Genomic DNA, 26,519 nt, shown 5'->3' with positions numbered 1-26,519 from the left:
TCTGTATCCAAACTATTTCAGTTTCTATACTTTAGAAGTTGGAAGATTGTACCTTAGAAGTAATTATCCTTGATGCAAAGCCATCCTGGTGATTCTCTGTGAACAAAAGAGAGACTTGAATAAATGCTGTGCTTTTATATTTTAAACATTTATTTAGATTATTTGAACTTATGACAACTTGTGCATCTGCTGAATTGAACAATTTGCATATCCAGTTAGAGGGTCATGCTCCATGTTTCTGTAGTACCAAGTCAATATGCATCATTTTTGCAGGCTCAATAGTTTAGAAGTTTACATTTTTTTCCCAACATACAGAATTTAAAGACTTTCGTAAAATACTGCCTATTGTTTTATTGGCCAATAGTACTGTGATGTTGATGCTATATGACTAATAGCACATTCTTGCAGAAAATATTTGAGAAGGTTGTAAATTTAAAACAGCTTGGTTTGGGTAGCATTTGTGTGGCAATATCATGGTATTTAACTGCCTTTTTTTAGTGTTTACAAATCAGCCAATATTGTGGAATTTCTAGAGTAAATTGTCGCATTGGAGAAGTTTTTAAAGTAAAATGCTGATAATTTTTGAAATGGAAAACTGACATTAGATTTTATGTGATGTGGATTAGAACAAAGTTTAGTGCAATAAGACAACCAAACACCCCTTCTCCATTGTATCAATAGTTAAACATATTTTAATTTTTTTGTTGAGTGTTTCTTTCTGCTGTAACTGATGCAAAATAAAGAATTTGAGAAAAATCCTGTTTGTTTCGTTCCTCTAGTTCCAAAAGTGAGACATTTCTTTGAATACTTTTGCTGTTGGCCCACATTGTCATACAATTATTAACTTGGCTCAGCTGCTATTTTTGCAGTTTTTGATATAAAAAAATATACATTAACAATTTGGCCCTGATGGTTGTAGTCACATATTGTGCTAAGCCATTTTTATTTAAATACTAGTTATTAAAATGTATTTATGTGCTGATTAGATTTATATCCTGCCATTCCTCCAAGACAGCAGGATGGTTTGTACAGGGATCTTTCATTTTATCCCTTAGTCTTAACCCTGTGATGTTTGTTGAGATGAGAGTGATTGGCCCAAGTCACCTAATGAGTGAGAGTGCCTGAGGGTGGATTTGAACTTCAACTGTACACTGGCTGTATGTATATGTAACTTTTTTGGAGAAATTTGCTTTGTGAAAGGATTTTTTAAATGTATTATATTTTGTCCCATTGTTTCAAATATCCATTGTCCCTGAACATTATATAATGATTGCCTCCCATACTGGACCTTAGTGTAATACTATTCTCTCAGCTATCATTATAAAAGTATGGAAGTCCAAGATGGACTACGTTGCAGTGCATCCATGCCTTCTAGCACAAGCGCTCTTCAAATTCTATTCAGCTATTTATGCCCCCCTTCAGGATATGGTGAGGTTCCACAGGATTAGGGCAGCAACAGAGAACCATGGCTTTTGAGTCCCTGTTCCTTTCACCCCCTGAATTGAGGGATCCCAGAACATCACATCTTGAGCAGGACAGGCTCTCCAGAATTAATTTGAAAGTGGCAGTCTCGTGAGTATCCTAAAACTTTACCATGTACTGCTTTATAGGTGAAAACCAGCATCTTAAGCTGTATTCAGAAACCTACGAAGTGTTATATTACTGAATCAACCTGCACCCATTGTTCGCGCTGTGCATTTTGCATCAACTGCAGATTTCAGGTAGTCTCCAAAGGCAGTCCCAGGTGGACCACTTTGCAGTACAGGTAGTCCTTGTTTAGTGACTGCCTCAGACAGTGACCATTCGCAGTTACAATGGTGATGAAAAAGTAACTTTGCAACCAATGCTCGACCTTCACACTCTCTCTCTCAGTCCCATGTTCACCATTACAGTCAGTATGCATTGTCCTGTGCCTGACCCATTTTTTTCTCTCCCCCCACCCTTGCAGAGAGGAGAGATTGCTTCCTCCTGAGTTGCTTTTCTCTGCAGCACAGTGCTTCCCTAAAAAATGCTAACCACAAGTTAACAAGCTCAGCTCTTAATTACTTGATTAGAATCCTCCCCTTGCAGTTGCTCCCTGAAATTGACAAGACCCTAATCAATTTCACACTAAAGGCTTTTGTTGGCTGGCAGGCAAACAGCTGGTGCTAGTGTATTCCATGTGTACTCTCCATTGTGTGCCTGCTTACTCTCTTGTAATCCCTTCCTCTCCAATGAATGTAAATACAAACATTAATTCTCTTCTTGCTAATTATCCCAGCACCAGGGTGAGCATTCCAAAAGGTGGGGGAGTAGAGAAAAAGGGCTATAAGATTTGCCCTTTTACCCAGCTTCCTTGTGAGTTGCGTTCTGGAACACTTCCCTGCCATTTGGGCTCACACGGCTCTTTGCAGTTGTATCCTTCTGATGCCGTAAAGCAAAGGAAAGCTGAAGTAAAATCATAAGCATAGTCACAGTCAATTATTTTCACTTAGAAACCACTTTGCTTAAGAACCAAGTCACCAGTCCCAATTGCAGTTGCTTAACAAGGACTACCTGTAATTCAATCTGGAGATAATCAGGAGATGAATGACTGCTGCCAGAGCCTCCTGCTCCCAAAAAAGATGCAATTGATGCACCAAAGATGGACAAAAGTATTTTGGCCAGTTTTCTATCTGTTAATCTAGGTGGAGCTGTGACACAGGAACACACACCAATTGTGGACCTGCTTCTTTAGGGAAAGTACAACCCCCTCCAGAGCTAGTAGAGAAGCCAACCACCACATAACAGCAGGACAGACTCTCTATTTTGACAAGATTCAATCTTAACTTGTTATGTCATCCAGATTCTTACAGCCTTTAGATATTGGCTTAAGACTTCCTCAGCATCTCCCTTTTCACTCTACATGGAGATGTGTAAGAGGGGAGCATCAGCATATTGGTGATACTTCAACCCAAACTGGTGGATGACCTCCTCCAGAACTTCATGAGAACCAGTTAAAGATGTTCCATTAGGACTGGGGAGACTTGAGTTCTAGTTCTCCTCCTTTAGGCATGAAAGCTAGCTGGGTGATTTTGGGCCAGTCACATGGATCTCTCCATGTAGACACCAGGAGCCAAGGTTGATTTGAAAGAACATAAACAACAGAAGCTTTATATAGATTTTCAATATTGTGGTAGGGAGGTAGCAGCATTTGGGGGCATGGTTCCTTGAAAGTCAATAAATGGTAACAGCATGGAGGCTTTTAGGGCTTTTTTTACCTGTGTTGACTGGAAGACCCTTGCCAGAAGAACTGCTACGTACTGATATGGTAGTCTGTGTTTCAGAGGTGCAAAGAATTGATCCAGTGGAAGGGATCAATTAAGGCCTGTACATGATGCCTTGGATCAGCACATGCCTGGTTGGGATCCACTGGTGATTTTAGCCCCCAAGATTGTTGTAGTTGTGGTCCCAAAAAAGGAAAGGGTTCTGAGGAGGTTACCAAAAGGTCACATAAGGTGACCCATCTGGTGAGAGGTGGTAAATTTTCAGTTTCAGACTGAAGGTAGTATAGCAGTGGGCATTGGGGAGGCCATTCCAGAGAAAGGAGGATCAACCACTTACTCTTGATCTTTGCTTCCAGTTCAATGGCCCCAATCTTGAATCCTAGAGGCCTCAAGCTCCTGATAGTAAATGCCTGGTCTGTTTATAATAAGGCTCTGCTGATCCATTAGTTGGTAACGTACACTGCAAAACCTGGCATATATTGCAAATCTAGTTGGATGAGGGTGACAATGTCACCATGTCCGAAACTGCCCTCCTGGGTTTTACGTCTTTCATCGATCAGCCTTGATGCTAAGATTAAAAGGCAGGAGTGGCATTGAAAACAACTTGCTTGTGATCAGGAGACCAGATTTTAAGGTAGTGGGATGTGAATGTCTGTAGGTTTAAGCTAGGCTGTAGGGACAAATTAAAGATCTTGCTGGGATATTGATCACCCTATTGCCCAGTAAGGTCTCTGTGGGCTGCTGGATCTAGTCTCAGAGCTGGTGTTGGAATCCCTACATCTATTGGTGTTGGGTGATTTTAACCTTCATGCTCTAGGGGCTGGGTTCAGGAGAGCCAGGGATTTAATGGCTTACATGGCAACCATGGGCTTGCTCCAGATAGTATCAGGCCATACACATGCAGATAGCTGCATGTTATACCTTGTTGCCTGGGACCAGTCCTGTATTGATCTGGATATAGATGGCAAAATATCTAGCTCTTTGCTTTGGTCAGATAATTTCTTGGTCCTGCCACCCCAGACTTCTGCAGGCCAAACAGACTGATTCAGACAGTCTACTACCCCAAGTGCTTCATGGATTTAGGTGGATTCTGGAGGCTGCTTGGGATGGCTCTATGGCTTGGTGCCTTGGTATCTTCAGAAATGCCTTTTCCTATCTGAATCAGCCCATCCAGTGTGTTCTTTTTGGTTATAACCCACTTTTGTGAAGTAAGGGGACTGGAGGATGAGGAAATACCAGCAACAGGAGACAGTTGTTGCTCTGGTCTTGTGGCGTACCCTCCCCTTCACCATCCTTCATCCATTCTAGTGTTCTGTAAGCTACTGAAGAAATAACTCTTCTGAAAACCTTTTGGTTGAATAGTTCATTCTTGACAACTTTAATTTATTTCACTTTGTATTATTTTTATTTATTTGTTGATATTATTTGGTTTTGTTAGGATTTGTTTTACTTACTTTTCATTATCACTATTATTATAATTTATACTTGTGCTGTTGTTTTGATTAGTTATTGGTTATTTATTTATATTTACTGTGAACATTTTTAATTTTTATGGATGGTACTGTTGATTGTTTTGTAAACTGCTGAGAGTCTATACTGATTTTCCAGTATACAAATAGAATGAATGAATAAATAAATGAAATCTACTGTCCTAACTCTATTATGTCTATCTGCTGTGTGCAAGAGACAAAAAAAGAAAAAAAAAGTCAAATGGGACATAAATCTGGCTGTGATCCCTTGTTTCTCTCTTTTTCCCTTAGGCCTGAGAACAAAAGAAAAAAAATCCTCAAAGTTTCCAACTTCAAGTAAATGAATACTTTATTCAAAAACTCCCAACCCTTAAAATTGCCACATTAATTCCGACTTGCCTTGAGTATTCAAGTTGCTGTTCCCCATAACATTCCATTTATCCCATTGCTACCAATATATCACAGGACATGCACATGGTGTATGTCCTTCCCACAAGGGGGATTCTCCAAACCCTCCTCATACAATCCTGCGGAGAGCTGACTAGCAGCTACTTTATTCCAGAAAAATTGTCTCTGCCACTGATTTACCAGGGAGGAAGCAAATTGTAACCCTCTTCCTTCAGTAGTCTGACATGACAGGAAGTGGCATACTAAAGGTTAAATTCCTTTCCCTGAATGAGCACTACTGGTTCATTAAGAATTCTAAATCTTTATTGTATGCAGTCAGGACCTAGATGAAAGTGGTTAAGAAAGGAAAAGGAAAAAGGAATGAACAATTGCTTTCTGAGAGGTTTATTTCAGACAATAGGCACTCCGTCAGCCCCAGGATCTCTCATGAACATATGCATCAGAACAAATTCAAACAGTCCATATCCTCAATCCATAGATAAAAGCATCTATACCACTAACTTCACAGATCCTAACTTGTCCAAATTACTATACCCAGCCCTGTTGCTGCCTTCTATGGCAGTTTCCCCTTACCTTGTTTCCAACCAGCCTCAGGGAAGAAAACTGCCTGCTCCTTTTACTAAAAGGGAAGCCCATCCCCGATTGGGTCCCTATCATTTTGTTTTCCCCAGGTTTTGGTTGTCTCTGTCCATTCCCTGGATGGACAGATCAGCCTACTTTCCTTTAACCTTTCCAGACTTTCAATCTCTTGTACTTGAATTTCCCTACATTCAACCCATAAGGGATCTACCACTTCTATGTAATGTTTTACCACTTGCACATGCACACCTCCCTCTCTCTAACATGAATTTTAATTCAGCTCAGGACAGAACTGCCCAGCTTGGATGGAAATGTATTGGTGGGGTGGGGTGGTGATGCAAACTTCATGGATTATGAACTAGCATGCAATGTTGCAACATAATATGAAAAGGTGGAGCTTGTGTACTGATGTCACAACACACATTGTTATTTTGACATTGTGTATGGTTAGCTATGAATCCTTCTGCAAAATATAAGTAAAATAAAGTAATATTGTATTAAAATAGTCTTTAGGTTTAATATTTTCAATTCTTAAATATTTGTATATATAAACATTATTAAATAATTACGAATCAAAGCACATTTTAAAATATTTGCATTTGAAACATTATAACATGCTTTTCATTAGCTCTCCATTCTTTGTATACAGTTCCTTCCATCAGTATTGTTTTGAATATTTGACTATGTATATTTCTAAGTGGTAATCTTGTTTTTAACCAGCCTACACAAAACTGTTAATCAGGTGTTGCTTAATTTTTTTTTTTTTTTTTTGGCAAGTTAAAAAGGCTTTGGTGGGGCGGGGGGGAAGGGAGAAAAAAACAGAAGACGCGGCAACAATTCATTCTGCTATTACAACTTATGTTAACCTCACAGAGATATTTATAAATATTTGTGCCACAATCCCCTTCTAATAAAGCACATAATAGATTCATAGTTCAGATGGCTAAATTCTTGCAAGTCAGAAATCAAATACATTCTCACTTTCCAGTATAGTGAGGATTTATCCAGCCATAGAAAATACAATTCTTCTAAATATACTGCCTTTGAAATGAGTATATTCAATCTGCATATCTACAATTAGATTTCTCCTTTGCTTCTAAATTCTTCAAGTGAGTTGTTATTATTAGTAACAATAATTACTAATTATTATTACTAATAATATGTAATTATGCTATTATTAGTAACAATAATTCTTTTCAAAGCACCTAAATCCCATTGAAACTTAGACATTTGGCCTTTAATTGCTTTCACATCTTGATGAAGAACTGTCATATCTTTATGACGATCAATATATCTACTGTATTCTCAAAATTTGACCATAATCTCTAACTCTGTATTTTTTTCTTGATCAGGTACACATATAGATAAATCAGGAGTTCATATATTGTTCTATCTCAGAAGGTCCAAAGGAGGCAGGTGCTGCTGTTCCCCACCCTTCTGGAAGAGTCAACAGAGTTTAGTCCTTTCCCCAACGTCCACCACCACTCTTGGCTCAGGGTGTCCAGAGAGCATTTTCTGTGGTTTCTGAGGTGTGGAACATTGGGAGTATATGCAAAGACTAAAGCAAGGAGGCACCTACATTGGGCAACAGCATTATAAGAAGATATTGGAGGTGGCTTACCAGTTTAGTAACAATGGCAAAGTCATAAATTCATACTGTGCAGGAGTATTCTTGTATTTTATCAAAATAAACCATACTGATAGACAAGCTAAAGTGAATATCAATATTGAGCTGGATGATGGACCCCACAGGATAGATGGCACTCCACATGCTACAGAGCAATGTTTCTCAACCTTGGCTGTTTTAAGATGGGTGGACTTCAACTTCCAGAATTCCCCAGCCAGCATGTAGGTAACTCATCTACATGCTGGCTGGGGAATTCTGGGAGTTGAAGTCCACCCATCTTAAAACAGCTAAGGTTGAGAAACACTGCTACAGAGGAAGAGCTCAGTATCTTTTGAGATATTAATGTTGTTTATGATGCTGCTAGATTAAAGCCTGTGGGACATCTAATTGCTGATGCTGCCATGCAAGAAAAGAAAACTTGAAGCTGCAAAGATAACATTATACTGGGAACATAGAACATAAGTAGTACAAACACGGGAAGGTTCAACACAGTGAAAGATTAAATGAATTGGCTACACATTGGTATCTTGGACATCGGCAAATTGAAATAAACTGGACCTGGTTACTTTCAGTCAGAAGATCATTTTGTTTACTACTCAGGATATGAAAAACAAAGAAGGAATGTTGTTGCTTTCATAATCAGGAAGGATATAGCAAAGACAGCACTTGGGTAGAATGCTGTTGCTGACTAAGTAATATCAATTAGGTTTCACAGACAACCCTTTGGTATGATGGTTATTCAAGTTTATGCCTCAATCACTGAGGCAAAAAATGAGGAAGTTGGTGAGTTCTATGGTCAGATTCAATCTGAAACAGGCAGAACACACAAACAAGATGTGTTGCTCGTGGTTGGAGAATGGAATGCTAAGTTGGAAACAGCAGGGAGGAAAATGTAGTTGGACTTTACAGCCTAGGACATAAAAATAAAATAGGAGGACAACTTATCAGTTTCTGACAGATTTCTTCAATATTAAGAAATTATTTAAACAACCAATATGCTAAATATATAAATGGACATCACCAGAAGAACCACATAGATATCAAATTGATGATATTATTGGTACAAGAAGATGGAAGAACTTAGTTATAACAGCAAAAATGTGGCCAGGGGTTGACTTTGGAATAGATCACGAACGGGTGATGTGCAAGTTCCAAGTTATGCTAAAGCAGAAGAACAAAGCCAGCCAGATTCCACAATATCATTTTGAGCATATACCTACCATTTTCAAAGAAATAAATTGTCCTCATGTGAAACCTATACACAGGTCAGGAAATCATATTACAGATAGAACATGGCAAAACAGTCTGGCTCCAGGTTGGCAAAGGAGTGAGACAAGATTCTTTTTCCTTATTTATTCAACCTATATGTGGAATATATATTAAGGGAAGCCTGACTGGAAGATGAGCGTGGTTTTAAAACTTGAAGGAAGAAACATCAGTAATCTGTACTATGCTGATGACACTACTCTGACAGCTGAAAATGCAAATGGTCTACAAGCTCTAGTAATGAAAGTCAAGGAACATAGAGAAAAAATGAAACTGAGTTTAAATATAAAGAAGACCAAATTAATGATAACGGGTATAGCAACTAGCTTTAGAATTAACAATGAACATATTGAAGGGGTGGATAGTTTCTACCATTTAGGATCAACTATCAACAGTAAAGGGATCAGCAGTCAAGAAATATGCCACAGACTAGCCCTTGGAAGGGCAGCAATGAAGGCCTTGGAAAAGGTATCCAGATGCTGTGACATGTCTATACCTACAAAGATCAGAAATCTTGCAAGTAATGTTTTTCTCTGTAATGGTCTATAGATCCGAATGTTGGACTTTGAAGAAGCAGGACAGAAAAAGTACTGACGTTTTTGAACTTTGGTGTTGGAGAAGACTCCTGAGAATACCATGGATCATAGAACAAACAAATGGATCACGGAACAAATCAAATCAGGACTGTCATTCGAGTCACAAATGACCAGCCTCAAAGTGTGGTATTCTTGACACGTTGGAAGACCCAGCCCCCTTGAGAAGTCTGTGATGCTGGGAAAAGTGGAAGAGAAGCGAAAAAGACTCCAGCAAGGGGGATGGACTTGATTACAACAGCAATAATGCACCCCTGAGAGACTTGTAAAGCCAGACTGAGGACAGATCATCCTGAATCAAGTCTACTGACACCTGAATCAATCAATCAGTCATCAATTTCTGTCACTGGTTTCTAACAAAAACAGAGGAAATACCTTCCATCTTAACCACTTCTCAGAAAACAGCAGAGGAAAATCTACTTGGCTGTTTTTCTTACAGTCCCTATGAGTTCAATCCCGCCAGCCGACTGAGATAGTCCAGTCACTACTTTTCAGTCGCATTACACTTTAAATGGCTGACGACGGCTTCGTCGCTAGTTCTTCCTTTGGCTCCCCAAACATACCCCAGATGACGTTAAGGGTCAATCCGGAAGTCGATTTTTCTACATTTTAGAGTCCCTGTTTTAGGCGCCAGATTCCGCTTCCGGTAGGAGTCTCCGCCCCGGTCAGGATGAGCGGAGGAGGGAAGGCGCGCGATGGATCTGCTGGTAACGCAACTAGAAATTCAGAGAGGAAAGCAATCTAGGCGGTTGTGCGGATCCGTGGTCCTCTTCCATTTTTCTTTTCCGCTTGCCGTGGAATCCCCTTATTCGAAAATGAAGCCCTTTTGCTTCCAGCATTTGAAAGTCCTCCGTGACGAACCCAAGCTAATGATTTTTTAAAAGGTTGGATTTCACGGTGCGAGGCGGGTGTGCCGCTTTTCTGTTTTTAGCTCCTGCGAGTGTAGGATGTTCGCAATCCCCAACACCCTTTCTTTTTTTACAACGCCCCAATCGGGCACCTTCCAGATGTGGCATTTTACAGTTCCCACCCACCGCCAGGAAAGTGGGCGTGCTGGTGCTTTGGAGGATGGAGGGTGAACATACCAAAGATAGGGTGCTGCGGTGGAATGTGTTTTTTCCCCTTCTTCTAATATTTATTTATTTGGTAACAAAAACAATCTTTAATCTTGAAAAAAATATATACATAAACTAAAAATGTAAAGAAGAAAAAAATCTTACGTTTTATACTTCTCAGCAGTCACTGGTCTACCAATGAATTCACTACTATAATATAAACAATGCAAGATATAATTGTAAGTTATCACAGAATCTCTGCCATAATAACACGTACTGCTGGAATGTTAACAAAGCTGCATAGTGTTTAGTAGTCTTGCAGTAAGTTTCTCCGCTTAAAGCCTCGTGGCTCAACAATAAATTCTTTAATACCTAGAGAATGTCTGTTATTCATCCTCCAGGTTTTAAATTTTCTATGATAGACCTTCCTTCGCTTTTATGGGATTTCCTGATGTGCTAGCTTGTCATAATTTTCTTTTTCCCTTTTTGATCTGGAGAAGGTGCAGCTGCCATCCTGCTATGTTATCTTCAGGAGCAGAACCGGCCTCATAGTGCTCAGGATGTCTTCAGCAACTTACAGCGACAACATGGATTGGGCAAGACGGTGAGACAAGGCATTGGAGGGGTAGTATGGGGCCTGTATTATCTCCAGGAATCAAAATAGTACTGCTCTTCACTTTCCAAATGTATGCTACATATATTTTAAATTCTCCAAATTAATTGGGCATTTTGACACAAGCCTAATTTAGAAGAATAATGAATGTTTATAATGGTCATGATATGATTGTTAAGAAATACAATTGTTTGTCTGCTTATAGCTTTCTAACTATGCTGTATGATGCAGCAATGTTACACTTTAGCAGTCACATTCACATATTTTCAGATACTGACTCCTAACTACTTCCACTATCTGAGCTGGCAGATTTCCTCTGGTTACTAGTAAATGCCATGTACATTTTCAAGGATTGTGTTGTATTCTCCTGTAGTAAAGAATTTTCTTTGTCAGGTTTTCATTCTCCTTTGATATTTAGACAACTTGCAGTTTTCATTTCAATCCTCCATTTTGTTGTTGATTTTTCTCATTCTGCATGTTTTGTTTCTGTTTGATTCAGGCTGTAGTGAAGGCACTAGAGCAGCTGGCTCAGCAAGGGAAGATCAAAGAGAAGGTCTATGGGAAGCAGAAGATTTATTTTCCAGATCAGGTGAGGGAGATGCTTTTCAGTTTCTGTGAAACTCAAATGTTAACTTTTACTACCCCAGGAAAAAAACAAAGCCTTAGCAGAGTAACCCAGTTTATTTCAGAATTGCCACCATCCATGTGCTTTCCTAAAGCCAATAGCCAATATCAATAGCCACAGCTGTCCAGATCCACCTTATATGCCACCTGTTACACACCTTCATCAAGTTCTCCTTTCCAGAGTCCTTTGATAACTTAAGTCTCCACCTCTGATGCCAGCCCAACTCTTCAACAAGTTAGAACTAACTTCTAATCTCAGATTGTCTTATCAGCTAGCTGCACCAAGCATTTATTTGTTTGAGTTTCTGTGTAGATATGCGAACAGCCAGCAGGAAGCCATGACTAAATGCACACTGTGAAGGTGTTGGACTGGGACACAAGAAACCCAAGTTCAAATCCATTTTTAGCACCTGGGTGACTTTGGGCCAGTTGCTCTCTCTCAGCCAGCCTACCTCACAGAATTGTTCTTTGCAGGGGTAAATTGGAGGAGGGAGTGCCATAACTCTTCATGGGATCTGAGCTTCTGAAGGAAAGTGGGATATAAATCTAGCAAAGGAACAAATACATAAGTAAAATTATTTTTTGCTGGGAACTAAAGTGGAAGAGGGCTATCACCCTCCAGTAGAGGCATGTGAGTTTCCCAAATGAATCCATTTAGCCAGTGTATGACAGAATACTGAACTAGATGAGCAGAAGGCTGAATCTTCTTATATAAATTAAGTTAAAACTTAATATTACAAGGCAAACAGTTTTTTTACTGTTGTGTCTAATTTTTTTAAGCACCAGAAACAAGTTTGATGGAGATGCTGTTTTAGAGTTTTATTAAATAAGCAAATTGCTTCCCAGTTGAAAATTATTTCTTTGCAAATTGATATTAATTGTTTTGGGACAGAAGTGCATAATACTGGCAGAACATACCATAAAGATAGTATAAAGATGGTACAAGGATATATGATAAGGATTTTGACTTTTTTTCCAGAAAAACTTGTTGATTGCTTGAAATGTAGTTTATTCCATGATAGCATAATAGAAAATATACCTAATATTTCCGCTGTTCATGTTAGATTAATGCTCTTTCCCATGCTTGTGTTTCTCCAGAATCGTTTTGGTAATGTGAGTGACTCAGAACTCAGAGTCTTGGACAATGATATTTCAGAACTGTCTTGCAAAGTTCAGACACTCCAACAGAACTGTCGTCATATGGAGTCAGGTGTGTACAGGCAGGTTAAGTCAGTTTGTTGATCTAAACTTGCCCAGAGTGAATACTTGTGCAATTGAGTGTTAGAAGGGTATGGAACGTTTGGGGACTGTGTGTATCTGGGCTGCAGGACGCAGAATGCCTGCAGTCCTTCCCACTGACCAATGCCATCTCAGCTGTTGTAACTAGCAATTCCATTCCAGAACTGAAAGAACTGAAGGGCTCTATGACAACCCCAGAGATGGTTAAAGAAATTGAAGCATTAAAAAAAGATTGTGCCAATTATACAGAGAAACTGGAACGAATTAAATCTGCTGCCAATCATGTGACCCCTGAGGAAAAAGAAAAGGTAACGAAGCTGCCAAGGGAGGGTCCAGTGGCAGATAATGGCATGGTTCAGACAGCCCATTCTGATTGCCCTGCTATCCTTTACCGACCATATATAAGGGCCGTAGTGGTGCTGAGTATTCCAAAATTAACTCAAGTATCAGAGAGGGAAGAATCCTGAGACTCCAAAACATTATTATTTGCTAATAATCAAATCAAATCTTTATTACAGTCATAGACCAGCATAAGGAGGGTGGGGTACAGTCAATTAAAAAGCATGGAAGATCTAAAAAAATTATGAAAAGCTAAAATATATAAAGCAGAAAGTATATATAAAAAACGAGTCTAAAAGAATCTGAAGGGAGGGGTAGAAGCATTAGATAGGTGTAGGGGAGCATAAAGGTTAGTATGTGGAGGACTATATCAAATTATAGGGCACTCTGGTATGAAAAACTGGATGTCATTAAGTCTAGTTTATGGCACAGGACATGATCTGAGAAATTTTAAGCACTGCTGCGCAGAACCAGGCAACATTGAATACTTATTTGCTAATAACTCTTCATGGGATCTGGGGAACTCCCCCATCCCAGCATACATCAAGAGCATTGAAAATCTGCCTAATTCTAATTGGCATTAAATTGGGACAAATATGAACGCTCTGTTTAAAGCCCTCTTCTTGCAGGCAGTTTGTCAACACTCAGTTTTGGATGCTGTAGCATCGGTTCCCACATCAAAGCTGGTTGCAATGCAAGCTGTTTCATTGGATCTGAAAGCATAAGAATTGCCTTGATTTTGTCGGTTGCAGGTGTACAATGAGAAGAAGCTGTACTGCAGGGAATGGCGTCGCCGCAAGAGAATGGTAAGACACTTTCTTAACTATTTAAGGTCAAAAAAATTGTGCATTTGTGTTGTGTGTCTGTGAAACCAACAAAATACATTCTAAGTATCCTATTTTTCAAGTGTAAAAACTAAGACCCAAATAATGATTTACAATATACAGCTGCAGACTCATTTTGTGTGCATAATTTAATCCGTTATTGACTGGGGGGATTCCTGCCTACTGTCTGATAAACTAAGTAGCGCATTCATCCTCTTTGTGCTGAAAATAATAGAGTATAACTTTCTTGGCTTGGATGTTTTCTGAAACACAGGCCATTCATTTCTAGACACTGGAAAGAACGATTGATATACTCTGTCGCTCATGCCCTGGTCACTTCCTGAATGGATTACTGTAACATGTTCTACACGGGGCTGCCCTTGAAGAGTATCCGGAAGCTTCAGCTGGTGCAAAATGGAGCAATGCAGGAAGTTATGTGTGCTCCAAGAACTGCACATAATTCATTTTTTTTCTTGTAAATTGTTAGACTTACTACTGCAGATTCTTTCAAACCAAAGCACTTGTTTCTTTGGATCAATTATATTAAAAAGTATTGGAAATGGCATTATTGAAAAGATAGCACAGCAACAAATGATCATGAAAAATACTTCAATTATTTTACTTAAAATCAATCTTTGTTTTTTTTAACAAAATATTTCCAACTGGTTTTTCTTTTTGATAAGAACTATTGAATATGAAGTCTTTGTATATCTCATTAAGATGGGAGTTTATATTTTTCATTTTTTTCTTATTCATTTTTATTATTGATGTATGTTTAAGTAAAATGACAGAAAAAGTTATGACCTACAGAATTCAAAAAATTATTTTTGTATTTATCATTGTCCTCTGTGTTATTCTGAGAAGTTTTGTCTTCAGAAGATTTCATCTACTAATCTTTTGGGAGAAAGGACAGCAACTCAGTGAGTGATTTAAACTTTTTCAACAGGCAACAGAACTACTTGATGCAATCCTTGAAGGCTACCCCAAAAGCAAGAAACAGTTCTTTGTGAGTATTACATGTGATCTGATATTAAGAGTCAGGACCACATTGGATGGATTATAAGTAGGCATTTCTTGGTCAGTTCGAACTATGCATCAGTTCAACTACTGCATACAGGTGTGGTCTGTAGGATGCTCTTATTTTCATTTCTTGTATCTTAAAGAGTATGTGTTGTTCCTTGTTCAGGAGGAAGTTGGCATTGAGACAGATGAAGATTTGAATGTTACATTACCCTCTGTGTGAACCAGTCTCATCTGCATTATGAAACATCTAAGCATTCAAGTTTCAGTCTCTCATATTCTATGTTGCTCTGGATTTTAAAAATTTAAAAATATTTTCATTCAGTGGGGATAAGCAGACCTCTCCTTTTGTGCTGTTTAGTTTTTCTCTAGAAATTCTCCACATGATGTCCTAATCAGGCTGGTTGTTTTGTTCTTAAAGGGGTTAGAACAAAGCTGTTAGTAAGCACTTGAAAAAATGGAGGAGACACAAAATAAATATTTGAATTTCTGATAGTGTTACATTTTCTCTGTAATTGGCCTGCATATTGTATCAACAGCATATTGTGCCATTAAACCAACACTACTCATTTCTGCTTGGTTTTAGTGTTTTTTCTGAATGCTCAGATCAGGGGTATGCAAGATTTAAGATAGGAATTGCAATGGCTTTAAGTTTAGAATCTCTAAAGATGCATTGTTGTGTCAGAGAACGGATTAATTATGTCACCAAGAATTGAGGAAATTTTAACGTCAGTTGTTAGCTTGCCATTATGCCTTGTTTTATTTTCTCCAGGCTGTTTATGCAGTTGTGGGAGGGAGAACAGCTTGGTTTATCTCTTCTTTGTTGCATGGAGGAAGAATATACCTTGGAAAATTTACATTAAAGGTGGCGGTTTCCTGGGCAAGTGGCTGTTGGATCATGGATGGGCATACTGTGGCTGCACATGGCCTGCAATAGCACTACAAGATCATGCTGCCAAAATTTGGGAGCAAAATGCTGATTTTCAGTAGCGCAAGGATTTTTTTTTGCAAATTAAAGATTAATACTGATACCTTAAGCCAGATGCATAACACATTCATTTTGACATTTAAAACTGCTGACTCTTCCTCCCTCACCCTCCTCAAATAAGGGCCAATGTTTTGGGACACTCCTACCTGAAGACATCAGTCCATCATTGTATGTGACTCAGAGGCCAAAATAATAATTTGAGGATGGCCCCCAGTCTGAAAACTAGCATTTTATACATTTACTATGGAGAAGTAACTAGAATAATTTCAACGCTAAATACTCAGGACCAGAGTCTTCTAAAATGTTAGTTATTTTAGAACAAACCAAGCAAAGCCAACAAAGTCATTCAACCACATAGCAAATTTATTAGAACTGCTTGTCATAATAAAAAAATAGTGAGGTCTGTCTGAGTTAATGTCCTTCTCCACCAACCAGCAGCAGATCCAGAAAGCAGTGCCTATAAAAGACAGTGAACCCACCTTTGCAGCAAAAAATAAAACAAAAAAACAGGAGCTGCAGAGGGGAGTCAGCTTAAGTTCACTTCATTGCATCATTAGAAACCAGGGCTATGGGAGACTAAAAAGATATTTCCCCTTTTAGTGCTAACACAGCATAATCTATAAGGCTAGCCAGACTCTTAATCCATAGTATTGAAGTGAAGGCAAATAATGCTTGCATATAGGTTGAACAATTTAAAAAAGCTTGAGCCTGGCTAGACAGCAGGAAGATGCTGCTGCAGCATTTGCATGGCTTACTGCCTCTCTACGAGGCTGTCAGAATGCATTTTACAAAGCAAGGCAGTTTACTGCTTAACTTCTCCAGCTCTCTGCACTTAACCCAAGGCAACATGGAGCCATGATAGTGTGTAAAACAGCTCTTTCTTTAAAGTCGTTATACCAGCTACTGCCTCTTAAACCAAACCTCATATGTAATATCTAGGTATTTAGAAAAAGTATTTACCAAACTGAGGTGATGAGAAGTTCTGGTGTTTCTGCATGTTTAAGAAAAAAAACCCGGCTCATTGTGAAACCTGGTATATTGTAAATACATTTCTATCAGATATATGTATAGGAACCTTTCTATATGTATAGGAACACATGGAGCCAAGGCTTGAAAGAGGGATATGGCAGCAACTCTTCCCCATGAATAGAGCATTGATTGCTTTTCTGCTCATTTAAGGAGCTTGCAGTGCCAACTGTGAGGGGATTGCAGAGGTAAACTCAATCTGTAGCCCTAAAAAAAGTTTGAAATGGAATTACTGGAAGGAATAGAGGTTCTTGGCCATATATCTCCAAATTATATTATGCCACTTCATGGCTGTCTCTTTGATTAGTAAAGCTGGCTCTTCAGTCGTTGCAGTACGCCAATAACAATGTCTCGTAGGGTCTGTGGAAAAAGGAACTAAGTAAGTTGACAGCAAACTGTTTCTGGTGTAATCTATCCTCTGAAAGGGATGGTAGGTATAAAGGGTTCTGCCTGAATTAAATCACCAACAATTGCCTATTTCTGATGCCTGCCAATGTCAGTTTCTCAACCTTTTAGCATAGGAACAGAACTTTTACTACTTGCTGCGGCAGGATTATGAAAAAAATGCTACTTTCATGGAAGTGCTTTACTTTCCTCCTCCTAAGCAATGCCAAGAGTACTTTTGTGTGAAAGATGTGACCAGCTCTTTCACTGACAGGCTGTTTATTCAGCACAAAGGCCAGATAAAGCTGAAAAATATTTTATTTGAGGGATAGCTATACATCAACTGATATTATCTGCTGTCCATAATACCTGTAGAAATGGAAACTACCTGATCAGTGGTATGCCCAAGCTGCATTCTGCACAGCACTAACAATTTCCATATGCGGGCTTTTCTCAATTTTCTCATGCAGAGTCTCTCTCTCTCTCTCTCTCACTGCCCTTCATTATAAATCTTGGCTACTAAGAGTACTTCCTCCTTGGGATGAACAGTAGGGAAGAGATGTAGAAGGAGGGTGGCTTTTTCTTCACTTGAACAACATGCTGCCAATAAGGACAGAATTCTCAGAGGGCCTACAGACAACTCATAAGGGGCTAAGTGAGAAAAAATAAACTATTTATTTATTTTAAAAAGCATAAGATTCGGACTACTCCCAACCATTAATTCAGGGAAAACAGAGCAATCCTGCTTTTTGAAAGAAGGTACAACCAAAGTTGAGAACTCATGTTCTCCTGGTTGTAGTTTCCAAATTTGCCTCTGCCTTTTGCTGGGTTAACTATTAGAAAGAGTTGATGTAGTACAGATATGTGAAAGAGAAGAAAACAATCTACTTTGATTCTAAACTACCCCATTCTAGCTGTATTATATATTAAATGCCTTAAGCTACAATGTGCCACGCAACAGTTGCTAAAAAAATAGGAATCTATTTTTAGAGCCCCCTTTACTACCTGATCGTTTGCCTCTGGAAGCAAATAATACTGAATGCAATAATTTATTTTTAACCTTATCAATTTTCAGTCTTACTACAAATAGTATTTGATGAATATACAGCATCTTCACTTAAAATTAAAAGAAACTCATTATATGTAGTATGAAATATGACAAGCTCTCTTGAAAGAATTGAGACAGTATGGGAAAACAATTTGGGATTTGAACTCAAATTAGTACATATTCCTATCTCTGGTAGTCATGAAAATTTAGTTACTTGATGTTTAACATTAACGAATGTTTTTAAGGAAATTGGGGAAACTGTTCAACATTTTCTATGTTAATTAATCCTATAATGAGGAGTTGTCCATATTTCCTGAAATATATCAGTCTTTATAACACAAAAAAATATTTTTTTCTATTAGCTGTCAGAGTTGTTATTGCAGAGTCCTAAAGCCCATCTGTCCTTGGATTAATTGAACTTAAAGTATGGTAAAAAGCATTGACTGAAATGGTAGTCAACAGTAAATAAACTTAATCTTTCATTTAATTATTCTAATCAAAATTAACCTCTAGTTTTTAGTTGTTTTAGATTATCTTTGTCTATACAGATGTTTTTGGAGAACTCTTGAATATAGTTGTTCAAAGTCTCCGTATATTTTCTGTAAAAGTATTTCCAAGTTCACATTTATAGTTACTTCTGTTTTTCCTCCCCTTATTATTTCTATATTTTTAAATGTGATTGGTCTTCATTTCAAAGAAAAAAAAATGGATATCCACATTAGGAGTTCTCCTTCTATATGATTACCTCTGAATCCAGGAAGGCTTCAACAAGCAAATCAAGTATATTTTTCCTATATGTAGTTATTGGCCACATGTTCTCATGTTCTGGAATTACCTGTGGCTTACAGTGCTCTTCTATCCAGCTGAAAACACAAGCTGAGAGTTCCTGAAAACTTGTCACAGAGATGGAGGCATTAAAGGACTGGAACAAGGAGTCCATGATACCCTGGAAAACATTGAACTTCACCTGGTCAGAGACCTGATTCTTTCCTTCACTGGGATTGTCCTGGTGGGCTTTAACAATCTCTTCATAGTTTCTGAAATGCATACATAACTTAACTTACCAGAAAGCACATGATATAACAATCAGATCTGGAACAATAAACTGATAATCATGTTGCAGAGTAAATGTTTCTCAAAAACAGGATGGAATTTGCTGTTTAATTAAAAGTGTCTATCTCCTTACTTCCTTAAGGTATTCAAAGTAACATACATAGCATTCCTTCGTATTTTTCCTGACAACCACAGCCCTGTGTGGTAGATTAGGCTAAGAAAGTCACCCTGGGACCTTCCATGGCTGAGGGTAGTTTAGAACCTAGGTTTCCCTGCCCCTAGTCTGATACCACACTTTATTTTGGGGTGAAGTGAAACATGAAAAAGCTAGTGAAAGATGAATATACAAATGCACAAGTCTTACACTTTCATGATTTTCAAGGCCATCACATCTTTCCGGAGAGTGGTGACCTCTTCTTCTTGCTTCTTCTTTTCTTTATGCAGGAACTGAATATAATCAATGGCTGGGTAGCAGAGAAGGCAACAGTTTAGAAAGGAGCCATGAAGTCTTTTCAAAGCCTAACAGTCAACACCTGGCTATTTGGATATTTCTTAGCTCAGTTACACTGAAGCTGCATTCCATTCCCTACGATGAAGACAGAGTTAACTAGAGTCTTCACAAACACTAAGAGTAGCAAGTTGTAGGAGGAGAGCCATCTTAGTCTTCGGTAGGCAAAAAAAAAAAAAAAGTGGTTGCAACTTTTACAACTAACACATGTTGTTAAAAATGTAAGCTTTAGTTAATTTTAGTTAAAAGTTGTAAGCTTTCATGAGCTGCAGCTCACTTCATCAGATGCACAGAGTGGCTAGGATGATAAAGGATTTAAACTGGAGTTCAGTAACTGGTAGCTCATTGATATAGTTAGTCTGTTTTGGAAATCAGACAGATTTCCAAATCTGTCTCATGTAACCTGCATCTGCATAGCCAACTTGTCTTCCCCTCCTTCCCCTGCCCCCACCTCATCCCAATTTAAATTCTATATCAGTCTATACCTCTGATGAAGTGAGCTACAGCTCAGAAAACTTACACCTTTTAATAAAATCTGTTAGTCAGAAAAGGTGCTCCCAGACTCCTGGGTTTTTAACAGTACAGTGTTAAGATTCATCTATATAGAGAATTTAATGGAAGGGAGTTAGATAATGCATACAATGAAATTAGTGCAAACTTTTGGGAATCTAGTAACGTGGGTCTTGGAGACAGAGGCCAAGGAACACAGATAATCTTTGCAGCCCTACTCACTCTTCTGTAGCACAATTGCCTTGCTTAGCTTCTGAGAACCTATTGAGAAATCTTGCTGCTGGCATGTGGGTACAATTGCTTGCAAATCATCATAACCTTTCTGTTGAAAAAGCAGAAAAGCATTAAAACTCACATATCAAAGCTCTCATGCATGACAAAAAAATGAAATACAAGCAGTAAGAACCTGGTCAATAAATCTGTCTTCCTTTACCTATTCTTCCAATGAGGAAGCTATGTAAACTTGTTATAAGGAATGTGAGATGCAACAAGTACCAAGCATACATTTGTGGTTTGTCACATGCTCTCACCTTGATAGCATCCCTCCGTTTCTGCTCAGCTTGCGTGTGAGCACGGCGACGGCGATCCTTGTATGTTTCTTTGTAGGTGTCTTGTTGGTAATCAGAGTCTTCATCATCTGTGGCATAAAAAGAATCTTTGTTGGCAAAGCAAGGAAGGGAAGTCATGAGAGCTCCCAACAGTTTCCTAATCACAAGGTTTCAATTTATTGAGAGAAGAGCAAACAATGTTTAAGGACCATTAATAGAGATGGACAGCATTGCTTAGCCTCAGATTTATTTTCCAAGGGAAACAGGAGTAATTTGACCTTAGCCTTATAACACAGGAGAATGGACCTAAAAGGCACTTTCCTTGGCTCTCAGCTCAGATGCTTAAGAAAATAGGTCCTTCAGCTTTTAGTTGCAATTGGAAAATTGCTTACTTCCCTTAATGTGATATAAATGTTTAAGTGAAATGTTAAGTAAAGAACTAAATTATTTAATAAAAATAATAAACTATTTGGGGTACTTAAATGAAAAAAGGAGATTGTATTAAAGGAAAGACTCAAACAGGTTCCTAAAGAATTCTATGTAACCAATGCTAAATAAGACAGGAATCAGCAATGTAGTGTCCTGGTACCCCAAAAGGAACCTACAAATTAATTACTGTTAACATAAAAGAAACATTTTTTAGAATGACTTAAGGTTTTTGGAGGAACACATGCAAGACCCGAAAAGATAGCCTATAGCAGAACGAATGAATAAGCTGGTTTGCAACCTACCTAAAGAAAAAAAAAGTTGAAATAGGTATTCCATAGTAAAAAGTACCTGTCAGTTTCAGGTGAGAATATTAAATATATTTCAGTGGCTATTAATTCTTCAAAAAAAACAAAAGTAGAAGACAGGAAAGACCCACTAGACTCCCTTTAAGTGACTTATACAGTTGGAAGAGCTATCCCATCTTCCACTTATCTGATACTTTCTTTCAGGGTGCCAGCATGGGAGTTGTACTCTATAGATTATTTGAAGATAATGGCTTTTGCTTTCGTTTTTTGGCCACATTCTGACTTTAAAAAATCTAGGTTGTGGCTAGGGTGGTGGACAATTGTGAATATGAATGTGTTAGAAGTAAAGGGATACATAAGGTACACAAAACTATTCTATAATCCAGGAAACATCAGAAAGAAATCCATCAGAGGGTTATGTGATTGTGGATGAATTGCTGACCTGTTCAGTATCTGTCTGCACATTTATTACAATAGCAGGAACTGTTTACTATAAATTAGGACGGTGCGTATCAATTAGAAATTCATGAGATACATCTGTTGAAAATAACTGGTTGGTGTGGACCTACTCAGTTTCTGCCTACACAAACATTGCAGCAGGAACTATTTAGAATTACAGGAATGTTGATATAATCAGTTAAGAACTGTGATTTCTAAATCTACAATAGCATATGACACTCAGCACGGTTACATTGCCTTAGGTTAATTTCCAGTATGTTGGATCTGTGGTGCCCAAATAGAAATTAGACTTAATATTGTCACCTGATTAGAAGATATTCCCTACTTACAAGAATTCTTAGTAATAGAAGATGAAATTAGATCAGCACTCCAGTCATTACCAAGTCAGAAGGCTACAGGAAGTGATAGAATATCTACAGAAATATGGCAAGCAACAGAAGAAGAATCAGTGAAGGTTCTAACCAAGCTATGCTAGCAAATCCAGAGAAGGATACATAGATTGGAAGAGGTCAATCTACGTACCAATACTAAAGAAAGGACACTTAATGGAGTGTGCAAACCATCGTACAATCTCCGTACGTAATTTCACATGTTAGTAAAATAATGTTTAGGATCATTCAGTGCAGATTAGAGCCTTACAATGGAAAGAGAGATGCCAGATGTTCAAGCTGGCTTCAGAAAAGGCCAAAAAGAAAAGCATTATTGTAGGTGTACCCTGAATACTTGAGAAAGCCAAAGAATACCCCAAAAAACTAGTATGTACTTCATTAATTATAAAAAGGCTGTTGATCATGTCAAGCTGGGAAATGTGCTTAGAAAAATGGGAAGTCCAGAACATCTCATTGTGCTCATGTGGAACATATACACAGATCAGGGAATCACATTACAGACAGAACATGGCAAAACAGACTGGCTACAGGTTGGCAAAGGAGTGAGACAAGGTTGTATATTCTCCCCTTATTTATTCAACCTATCTGTGGAATATATATTGAGGGAAACTGGATTGGAAGAAGATGAGCATGGTTTTAAAACTGGAGGAAGAAACATCAACAACTTACATTGTACTGATGATGCTACCCTGATAGCTGAAAGTAAAATGATCTGCAAGCCCTAACAATGGAAGTCAAGGAGCACAGTGAAAAAATGGGACTAAGATTAAATATAAAGAAGACCAAACTAAAGACAATGAGTACAACAACCAGCCCAAGAACTGACAATGAAGATACTGAAGTAGTGAACAGCTTTTACCATTTAGGATCAACTATTTAGAGCTGTCTGGAAATAAATCAAGAGTATAAGACAGAAGTACAGTTCAATACACACTTAGTATAGAAAACTGAGTTTTATTTACTGAGAAGAAAGGCAGCAATCCATACCTGTATTTGGTACTGAAGAGGCACTGGTAGAGCCAATACTATTAGCTCTTGATACAATGTTCCCTTTTTTCCTGTTTTCCACAAAGAGTACTGGAAGATAAAGACAAAAAATATGTATGACTCAAACTAATTTAGTAATCCTTTAGGTACCCTTTGCAGTTGGGGAAATTAAATTTTATAAAAATGGATACCCCTGCTCTTCACAGCCTTATATCTGAAGCAAGGATTCTAATTATGCAACCAAATGTGGGTCCATTAATACAAAAGAGTAACTATTTGTATAGTCAGTAAGTATGCACTGCAGTGAATGGCATGATCATTTGCAAAATGAGTTCATCTCTCCCTTCTTCTCCCCCCCCCCCCCCACTGTGAATGTCTCTCTGTCATTTGATTTCATGCTGAAATTTCAAGGCAAGGAGACTACCCCCTCCCTATTCACACACTGCTTTATTAGGAAGTCATTCACAGCACAATATGAAGTTAACAAAAACTATGCATCTGAATCCTGCACATGCGAAAGGGCTTAGGGAAAATAAGAAATGGCGGCAACCATAAATAATGCCTAACTACTAAGCTAAACTAAAATTTATGGGTTCCTTAGCATGAATTCTTCATAGAAGAATTGCACCAGGGAAAGACAGTGGTAAAGGGATTAAAAACTTACCAGAATCCAACCCATTGTCACTATAAGATGTGTCAACCTGTTGAATTATGTCACAAAAGAGAGAAAATATGAGAGATAAATTTTCCATTAAAAACATGTTGATAACTCATAAGTTGTGAGTTGTACTGAATATACTTCCCTAAGCATCTTTAAAAGCTCTACACAAAGTGCTATGTTCAGCAGATCTACTGTTACCTCACATGGAGTATATAAAATAAGCAAGTGCTGCCTATACACACACGCGTACAGAGCAATTCCTATCATAAGCTTTTGGCCTCTCAACTGTTTCTCAGCAATAATGATAGACAGGCATAACTTTAGCACTCTAAACCAAGATTTCCTAGATTTTCTCTGGGAAAAAAATCCCTATGGAAAACGCTAAATTACAATGCAAGGATATAGCCTTTTAAAATGCTTCATGCACCCCTTGCACAGTTTACTGTAATAGAGGAACAAGGCAGGAAGCAATGACATGTTGCAACTTTCTAACTAAAAGTTAGAAAGATCAAACTCAGGGTGTCAGGAAAACCCTACTCTGCCTCAAAGAAAAATGTACATTCAATGGATTTTGGATTGCATTCCAGAATCTTTACTTAAAAGGCTGCCTAGCAGAGGGAAAATGCGGTGGAGAAGGTCTCTGATATATTGGGAAGTTACTGCCAGTCAAAGAAGGCAATACTGATCTAAAGATAGATCAATAGTGTAGCATAGTTTTAGAAGCTCACCACTGCCTGCACAAAATAATAAAAATCAGAAATGCTATTTCTTCTACAGCATTAGTCTTTCAGGGAACATCATACTTCAACAAAACATAACTACAACAAACCATGCCTTAATGTGATATCTAAATTCAAAAGTATACAGATAAGAACTTGAGGGATTTTTTTTCCTTTTAATTTATAAACTTTTCTAAAGATTATAAACATCATCTCTAAAATGGCAAAGCTGATAACCTCCAGGTTTGTTCCAGTATATTAATACCTCCCATCTTGTTTCCTATTGTTTCCATTTCAGCTCCAGCCTTACTGTCATGTCATTGGAGTTCAATATTAAAATAACAGGATGATAAAACCTGAAGAAAGTTTCTTTTACTGGTGGCTTAAACTCTGGTTATTTGTACACTGTAAAACCTTGCTCATGGCCCCAATCCTCCTCAGTCTAGACTTATCCTGAGTACAAATACTATTGTATCCATTTATGTCATCAGTCTGACTTTGTCCCTATATTCTCATATTGTCCAAATATAAATTAGAAAGTCTGTCACTTTTCTATTCTGTCCAGTGTGCTAGTGACAGTACTAGATTAACATTTAATAAAGGTAGGAGCAACAAATAAAGTCTCAGATAAAAAGCTCTCTTCCTAAAGATAACATTGAGCCATGCCAATCATGGTATATTTGCTATCTGTAATTTTAACGTGGGGAACTGAATACTGTTGTTTTCCATCTTCATTTCTCTTTCATTTCAGATAATTTGCAATGAGATAGGGGGCAGCAAAAGCATTAACTCAACTATAAGCAAACATCATCATCAGCGCCTTAATCATCATGGTAGAAAAAGCTATTGCTGTCAAAGGAGCAACAGTCTTACAAATTCCAGGATTAACCTCTTTAGAACCTTTAAGACATCTTAGGTATCGATTTATTAGCTTTATTATTCCACTTATGCAACAAACCAAATTTAACGAACCTTGCCATGAGTTGTCCCTGAGAAGACAGCGGCTGTGTTTACACAACACATTACTCCATGGCTTACTGAACCGTCGTGTACTGAATTAATCCAGTTGACAGTTTGCACAACACCGCGCAATCATACCGGCTGCGTTTGCTCACTGAGCCACACAAACTAACCTAATCTCACTTCAGCCTAGCATGTTGCATGAACCCAGTCTAAATATCACTCCCACCCCAGTTACAGGCAACGAAAAGGTAGGGGACTCAACTCCGCCTCGCAACTTTCTACCGCTACTCAACAAGGCATGGAAAGGCATCCTTCCTGTGTTCAGAGGGGTCCACTGGACTATTACTTCACAACACTGGAGCCCAGCGAACGACTAAAATCTCCCCCCTAAAAATGATGTCTGCTCTGGCAGCTGATTCCGCCCCTCGCTTTGTCTACCCGTATTACTCACTTTTCCTCCCCACGGAGTTTCCGGAGAGACGCTCGGCGGCTCCGCCATCTTTCCCCTCCTTCTGGCACATGCTCACATATCATCTCCAGAGCGACCAATCAAGCTCTGGGAGGACAATTCCGGGAAGAAGCAGCTTGGATCGGAAGGGATGCTGGGAAAGGTAGTTTCTCCGGTCTCCTGCGTCCCGCAG

The 26,519-nt window shown here is 38.4% G+C and overlaps 2 protein-coding genes across 4 annotated transcripts; one reads left to right on the top strand and one right to left on the bottom strand.

Moving 5' to 3' along the window:
• The first annotated feature begins 9,790 nt into the window (after positions 1 to 9,790).
• PSMC3IP (PSMC3 interacting protein) lies at positions 9,791 to 15,472 on the top strand. Of its 2 annotated transcripts, none has more exons than XM_007431984.4 (8): positions 9,791 to 9,894; positions 10,740 to 10,846; positions 11,355 to 11,444; positions 12,578 to 12,689; positions 12,881 to 13,026; positions 13,810 to 13,863; positions 14,828 to 14,887; positions 15,068 to 15,472. In XM_007431984.4, the coding sequence occupies exons 1-8, from the start codon at positions 9,858 to 9,860 to the stop codon at positions 15,122 to 15,124; spliced, it is 663 nt and encodes a 220-aa protein (XP_007432046.1). In that variant the 5' UTR covers positions 9,791 to 9,857; the 3' UTR covers positions 15,125 to 15,472. The 2 variants fall into 2 exon arrangements, with proteins under 2 accessions (XP_007432046.1, XP_007432047.1); XM_007431985.4 differs by having other exon boundaries at positions 9,814 to 9,894; positions 10,743 to 10,846.
• A 758-nt stretch (positions 15,473 to 16,230) lies between these two features.
• MLX (MAX dimerization protein MLX) lies at positions 16,231 to 26,518 on the bottom strand. 2 transcript variants are annotated; one of them, XM_007431982.4, is made up of 8 exons: positions 26,330 to 26,518; positions 24,200 to 24,236; positions 23,536 to 23,625; positions 20,949 to 21,055; positions 20,641 to 20,740; positions 19,765 to 19,864; positions 19,183 to 19,384; positions 16,231 to 17,275 (listed from the first exon to the last, which is right to left on the bottom strand). In XM_007431982.4, the coding sequence occupies exons 1-8, from the start codon at positions 26,375 to 26,377 to the stop codon at positions 17,219 to 17,221; spliced, it is 741 nt and encodes a 246-aa protein (XP_007432044.1). In that variant the 5' UTR covers positions 26,378 to 26,518; the 3' UTR covers positions 16,231 to 17,218. The 2 variants fall into 2 exon arrangements, with proteins under 2 accessions (XP_007432044.1, XP_007432045.1); XM_007431983.4 differs by having other exon boundaries at positions 19,315 to 19,384; positions 26,330 to 26,447.
• Position 26,519: the final 1 nt, after the last annotated feature.

This window comes from Python bivittatus, unplaced genomic scaffold, assembly GCF_059951505.1.
Source record: "Python bivittatus isolate LINGU-HERP-01145 unplaced genomic scaffold, Pbiv_v1 ctg000000_np1212, whole genome shotgun sequence".
Taxonomy (NCBI): Eukaryota; Metazoa; Chordata; class Lepidosauria; order Squamata; family Pythonidae; genus Python; species Python bivittatus.
Note: the sequence above shows the minus strand (reverse complement) of the source record. Positions and strands in the feature narration are given on the sequence as shown.

Excerpts from the sequence above, each read along its gene's own strand:
- PSMC3IP (XM_007431984.4), top strand. The coding sequence starts at position 9,858 with ATGAGCGGAGGAGGGAAGGCGCGCGATGGATCTGCTG. Across the intron at positions 9,895-10,739 it reads GGCGCGCGATGGATCTGCTG|AAGGTGCAGCTGCCATCCTG; the intron begins GTAACGCAACTA and ends TTTGATCTGGAG. Across the intron at positions 13,864-14,827 it reads GGCGTCGCCGCAAGAGAATG|GCAACAGAACTACTTGATGC; the intron begins GTAAGACACTTT and ends CTTTTTCAACAG.
- MLX (XM_007431982.4), bottom strand. The coding sequence starts at position 26,377 with ATGGCGGAGCCGCCGAGCGTCTCTCCGGAAACTCCGTGGGGAGGAAAA. Across the intron at positions 19,865-20,640 it reads GGCAATTGTGCTACAGAAGA|CCATTGATTATATTCAGTTC; the intron begins GTGAGTAGGGCT and ends TCTGCTACCCAG. Across the intron at positions 19,385-19,764 it reads GCCTTGAAAATCATGAAAGT|AAACTATGAAGAGATTGTTA; the intron begins GTAAGACTTGTG and ends TATGCATTTCAG.